The 6,428-nt window shown below is 49.3% G+C and overlaps 1 protein-coding gene across 1 annotated transcript; it reads right to left on the bottom strand.

Annotated features, from left to right (window-relative positions):
• Positions 1-1,977: 1,977 nt before the first annotated feature.
• HTR5A (5-hydroxytryptamine receptor 5A) lies at positions 1,978-6,102 on the bottom strand. The gene is made up of 2 exons (XM_032099032.1): positions 5,334-6,102; positions 1,978-4,383 (listed from the first exon to the last, which is right to left on the bottom strand). Exons 1-2 carry the CDS (start codon positions 6,069-6,071, stop codon positions 4,051-4,053), a joined length of 1,071 nt encoding a protein of 356 aa, XP_031954923.1. The 5' UTR covers positions 6,072-6,102; the 3' UTR covers positions 1,978-4,050.
• Positions 6,103-6,428: the final 326 nt, after the last annotated feature.

The raw sequence follows: 6,428 nt of genomic DNA, 5'->3' as shown, positions 1-6,428 counted from the left end.
GTTCTACCAGTGATGGTAAAATAAGGGGTCCAAGAGTAAAACACAATGAACAAAGCAGCTCAAACCACTACTTTGCAAAAATCTCTTTGACACTTTGTCAAGTCGCACCTCACCACGGGGATTGCTGGAAGGAATAGTCATTAATTACCTTTGTCAGGCAAAATTTCTTTCATTACCTGCAACTTTACTTCCAGGAAACTCCCACTTTCAGCTGCTGCTGACAGTCTAAAGGACATGTCTCCTAGCAGTAATTGTTATGAAAAGCCCTTATTGCCAGGGGATGAAGTCATGCGTGGCTCACCTCTGGCCGCGCAGGACCGGTGCATGTCCTGGAGTCACCTTCCTGGCCTGCCCGCACTGAGAAGAAATGCCAACAGGCTGAGGGTGGAGGAGGAAGGTGGTTAGCCAACCTGTCAGGTAATCCACGGGCATTCTTCAGTGATCTTTTCTTGTCCTCCCTAAAAAATGAAAGAAACTCGGAGCAGACTGCCTAGAGAGCTGCTGCTCCTTGAACCTTGACAGCATACGCTCAGCATCGCGAGGCGAGGCTCAGCAGCCAGAATTCAGCACATGCTGCCCTCACTACCGAGCTCCCATACAGATGTTCATTGCATTGTCAGGGCATTGAGAGGGAACTAAATTAATTGCAGGTGTGAGCAGGTTAGTGAAATCTTTTCTGGAAGTATTATATAGCCACTAAATTGCATACAAAACTCAATAATAATGGGTAATAACTTTCTTCCGAGGAATTAAATAGAAGCTCAATTTATAATGCTGCTCGGCATTCAAACCAGAGCGTTCCACCTTCCTGGTACATGATAAACATTTAGTAATTAATCCTCACAAAGCCTCGGTGAGGCAGATCTCTTCACACCACTGATTCTGTGTATAAATGGGAACAAGAAGGTACAAGATGCTTCCTTTGAAGCTGTGGTTGCCTATGTCTTCAAACATGATTTGCATCTCTGGGAGCCCACTCAGCATCTGTGTTTGAATAATGAGAGGTTTGTAAAAAGCCTCAAAGCCCAGATCAGATGTCCAGGTTTCTTTGTGCCACCTCCCTGTGCTGAGGTCTTTGTGGCATGTTTCAATATGATTCTGTAGTGCAACCTCCAGAGTAATGATATTTTCCCCGCCTGGTCATATTGCATTGTAGGAATGATCTTCAGAAAAGAAGTGTTACCTAACCATGGTGTTAGGTCTCAAGTATGAGCTGTGGGAATTGTCCAACAAAAAAGCTGCTACTTTTGTCAAGATTTAAAAGAACAAATCTTATGACCAACTGGAAGCTGGTTTTTTTGCAGAAAATGATTGTATTAGATGTGGCCTGTCAACTAAATGTGAATGTAATTTACACCAGGACGGTGGACTACTCCTGACTACAGGCAAATTAGAACTATCTAGTGTCACTTTAAAATTATCTCCTATCTCCCTGTCACTGTTTAAGGCACAGCATGAGCACACACAGGGTGTAACGAAAGGCAGCTTCACCCCAGCACCAAACGGCAGCAAAAGTAGGGAAATTTCCCACTGATCTTGGTTTAACTTTTGTCTGCTTACAGTGGACATTAATTTGAGCTTGCAGCTGATTCCACAGCCTGCACAAGGACCCCACACAACAGAGACAGAGAATCTGCAACACCCATCAAAAAGCAAATAAAAATGGCATGCACACAGCTGGGACTGACAGAGGGTTGTGTAGACATGGTGTTAGGTGTGAAAATGGGGAACTAAGGTCCAACTTCCCAGGTAATCCATGCTTTAAAGTGTTTAAAGTGTCACTCTGGGGGCCTAAGAAATAGTCACCTATTTTCAGGCACCATCAAGTTTAGCTGAAGTTCTGGCGTGAAAAAGGAAGCATTTTTTCCAAGTCATTTTTGGCTAAACAACCCTTGGCACAACAAAAGCAGCAGTTCCCAAATGGAACAACTCAGCATCAGTTATGGACTGTCCAGAGAAAGCAGCACAGTCTTTATATACTCAGCAAAAAAAAGCAGCTCAAGAGTTTATTACAATTTTTGATACATCAGAGATCTCACTAGTAGTATTTTAAAATATGTAACAAAGAGAGAAAATGCTCTTTACTAGTTGTAAAGATTGGCACATGGTTAGGGCAGGTCAGAGCCTCTTTCACGGGAGTTAGAAGATTACTCACATCCCACCCATCTTCTCCTTGAATTAATTAACATGAAAACTATGCTTTCACGAGACAAGACATGCCACATAAAAATCTGATTCATTTGAAATCACTAAAAAATTGTCCATTGCTTTCAGTGAGGGCAGGTTTTTACCTAGTATTTCTAACAGACTTTCATAAGATAGTGTTAAGGAAGATCTCAAGGGCCATCCTATTTCTCCTCCTGCCACAAGGCAGGATCGACCATGTCCCTATCAGTGCTGATGGATGTTTGTCTAACTGGTCCTGAAAGTGCTGCAACACTAGAGAGCACCCTGACCTCTGCTTCCATTTTCACCTGTCCAGGGACAGCAAAAGAAAAAAGGGCTTTTATTGCCAACTCTGCCAGGATTTTTGACTGGTTTAAAGGACCAGTGACAATTTTAACATCTGATGTCTCACAGTCTACTAAAGATAGAAATCAATACTACCCACCCTCAGGGAGCTTTACCATGATTAATTGACATCTTTCCATTTTATCTCTTCTTGAGATATCTGACATGAAATCAGGTCGTTCTGATTTCCATCTTGTCTTTTTTTCCACCATTTCAGTTCTGGTCTGATTTCAGTGGCTGCCCCTAACTAAGTTAAAACGAATGCTTTCCTTTATCTGCAGACCTGCCAGTCTTTCAGCAGCGCAGTATAAAGTGTGTAACTCTAATTCTAGGAGTGAAATACCAACACTATAATTAAGTTGGCAATGTGGAAAGGCAGGGAGGCAAAAGAGCAGTAACAACCATGGGGGATGGAGCCTTAGAGGGGCAGGAAGAGAAGGACAGGTGGGCAGAAAAAGAAATATTCAAGTCTGGTCCTTGCAGAAGAGAAGCTCCATGGTTTGATTACGCTTCCAGAAAGAAACATCATCTGTCATTAACTGCCCTCTGCCTGCAACCCAGTGCTCATGGAAACAAAGGGGGGTCTTTGCTTTGGTTTCAAGTTTTCTGGATTGCACTCAGAAACAGTAAAACACAGTTCCTCATTGACAAGCAACTTGAAATACACCCCTTGCATCCCCTGAAACTAGAGGAAACCTGCCCACAGCTGCTCAAAATACATTTATGTTCTAAAATGGGAAACAACAGGCACAAAGATTAGCATTTACAGCTGGTATTTCTAAACATAAAGGTCTGAGGCAGATGCTCACATGTAGCAGTCAGGGAACGAGAGGCGAGTTTCCCATGCATTCTCTCTCATTCCAGGGTACACCATGCATTCAGCTTTCACAATAAGTATTTTTCTTTAAAACAAACGTGCTACATAGAATCCAAAAGCAAATAGACACAATTTGCTGTTCATAAAGTATGTGAGAAAAGGCTTGGTACTTGTAGCCTGCACTTAACCCTTACCAAGGGTTTTATTTCCCAAAAATAAAGACTTTGCAGACTTTACCAGTGAAAGACAAGACAAATCACATTTTCAGCCAAGCCATAAAATACCTACTCTCATATGTAATCACAAAACCTCCTGATGTTATAGGGTCCCAGCTTTGCACATGGGACAAAGCTGATTACTGCTATGAGACACCAGCAGTGGCCAAACCAATGTTTCTTTGCCAGTGGACTCCTCCGCACCTTTGGTGCTACCAAACAGAGTGTCACTGGGGAGGCAGGAGGAACACAGCGGGGCACTGGAGCGAGGATGCCAGGCTGCTGGCAGGAGAAGCCCTTACATGCTACTCGCAGGAAAAATAGCAGCTGAGAGGCTGGGATGTAGAGCCTGCTGAGGGACTGGGACTGTTGCTGGGACATACGACCCATGGCGATGCGTTTTTAGCATCATCTCGGTATCTGTGGCTTTGAACTTCCTCAGGAATTTGGTAGAAAACACTGACACTTGAAATCAGCTTCCTGGGGCAGCAGGAAAGCTTTTTCTGTTCACTGCTGCCTAAAGAATAGGTTCCTGAAGGCATTGTTGTAGTTTTTGTTGAAAGCAGTGTAGATGAGTGGATTAAAAAAGGAATTTGAATAGCCCAGCCATAGAAAAATGCTCTTCCAAACGGGTGGGATGTTGTACGAGCAGAGTGGGCTGATGAGCTCTGTGATGAAGAAGGGGATCCAGCAGAGCACGAAGACCCCAATAAGGATGCCCACCATCAGGGCAGCTTTCTTTTCCTTCTGCTCTCTCCACGTGTCTCCGTCCGTCTGGAACGTAACAGTGGCGTGACGGACAGTGAAGACCATCTGTGGCTGCTGGGCAGCTTCTTTTACCTGCCAAACACAAACACAAGTTGCACCATATGTACTCCAGTCAGGTGATCCCACACAGCAGGTACAGAGCCAAACAATGCCAGCGAGGGCCAAGGCTCCAGGGGAAACACAGGCTATCCACGTCACGCTCTAACTGAAAGGAAGGTGGCTGTACGACCTCCTCTGGGTGATGGAGACTAATTAAAGTGAGATTAGAAACTAGAGAGAGTACTGAGGGTACATGGGGTTGCTCACACAGCAGCACAATAAGATTATTTCCCCACTTACAATCTGATCAGCAGAACAGGCACACACCCACATGCCGTGCACAGAAGTCTGCTTACTTTCTCTAAACCCATTGAGTTTAAGAGTTCTTGGCAGGAGAGGAAAGAAAATTAGCACACATTTGCTTCCTCCCGGCAAGAAATCTTTACAGTGCAGAGTCACCGTGCCTGGGATGAACTGACACAATGCAGTCACGATTAGGAAAGATTTCCAAGGACATTCTGCACGTGTTTTCTGTCTGGGTAAATTCACAGTGTTCCCAAAGCCACAGCTCTGGTTGCCAGGGTATTATCCCCAGCAGACACAGCACCCCATCCATCCACCCTCCCCTTGCCTCCCCATGGGAGGGATGGTGACCCCTTACTCATGCCGGTGAGCACTGATTCAGCATTCCACGGGGGGACATCTGTGAGTCACCGCTCGCCCACGTGGAGCTCAGGCTCACAATCTGCCCAAAGTTACTTTAGCTACACCTTGAGTGCTCACAGCTGGGGGCTCAGAAGGAGCCAACAGCCTGGGTTTGCAAGCTTTGCTGTCTGCTTTCCCTTGGAAGTCTCCAGGGTCCACAGGGCTTTGGTGGATCACTGTTCACTTGCACATTTTTGGTCTAGGTTTCCCCCACTTCTGGCAAAGGCTTGCCTGCTGCCAGCGCTTGACCCCAGCCAAACACAACCAAGCTGACCTACCTCCAGTGCTTCTGGTGTAATGGGGGTGATGGAGTTGCTCTTGCGAGATCCGATTCGAAACTTGGCAGCCTTGTAGATCTTCCAGTACACAAAGAGCACCACGCAGAGGGGTAGGTAGAAGGCCCCAAAGGTGGAGAAGATGGTGTAGGAAGGCTCGTGGCTGACTTGGCACTCTTCACTGTCCTCTGAGTAAGTTTCTCCCCAGCCAAAGAGCAGTGGAGCCAGAGAGATAAAGGCAGAGAGTGCCCAGGTGAGGGCAATCATGATGTTGGAGATGCGGCGCCGGGTGCGGAGTGTGTACTCCAGGTGGCGGGTGATGGACCAGTAGCGGTCGAGGGCAATGGCCGTGACATTCCAGATGCTAGCAGTGCAGCAGAGCACATCGAAGGAGATCCACACCTGGCAGAGCGACCGGCCCAGCCGCCACCGCCGCCCGGACAACTCGTGCACCAAGCTGAGGGGCATGACGAGGGCTGCTACCATCACGTCGGAGATGGCCATGGAGGCCATCAGGTTGTGGGGTACCCGGTGGAAACTGCGCACGCGGAGGATGGTGGCCAGGACCAGCCCGTTCCAGAGGAACGTGGCCACCACCAGCATGGCCAACAGGGTGAGGACCAACACGCTGAAGACGGAGAGATGGGCCTGGCCGCCTTCGGGGCCGGCGGAGGACCCGCTCCTGTTGCCGGTGTCCGGCGTCGTATCGGCGGAGCAGCTGAGGTTGAGCGGGCTCTCCATGCCGGGGCTGCGGGGCTGCTCCGGGGCTGCTGCGGGCGCGGCGGCGGCGGGAGGCGCTGCGCTGCCCGCGCCGGGAGCGGGGAAAGCGCCGCCCTACCGCGGGCGCGGGGGGTCTCCGGCCGCCCCGAGTGCCTCCGGGCGCGGGGGCTGCCGGCTGGCGGCCGCGGGGGGCTTCATCCCCGGCAGGAAGAGCCCTGCGTCAGCCGCGGCTGACGGCAGCCCCCGGCCCGCCCCGGCGGCGAGAGGCGGCGGCTCCGCGGGCGCGGGGGGTGCGCGGCTGGAGCGGGGCGGCTCGGAGCGGCCGGAGCGGGGCGGAGGAGCGGCGGCCCCTGCGGAGGAGCCGCGCCGCGGGGGGGC

This window comes from Corvus moneduloides, chromosome 1 (assembly GCF_009650955.1).
Source record: "Corvus moneduloides isolate bCorMon1 chromosome 1, bCorMon1.pri, whole genome shotgun sequence".
NCBI classification, from domain to species: Eukaryota; Metazoa; Chordata; class Aves; order Passeriformes; family Corvidae; genus Corvus; species Corvus moneduloides.
The sequence above is the reverse complement of the archived record's forward strand: the minus strand, read 5'-3'. Positions and strand labels throughout refer to the sequence as shown.

Coding starts and splice junctions, on each gene's coding strand:
- HTR5A (XM_032099032.1), bottom strand. CDS start 6,071: ATGGAGAGCCCGCTCAACCTCAGCTGCTCCGCCGATACGACGCCGGAC. Junction 4,384..5,333: donor TTACACCAGAAGCACTGGAG/GTAGGTCAGCTT, acceptor TGTGTTTGGCAG/GTAAAAGAAGCTGCCCAGCA.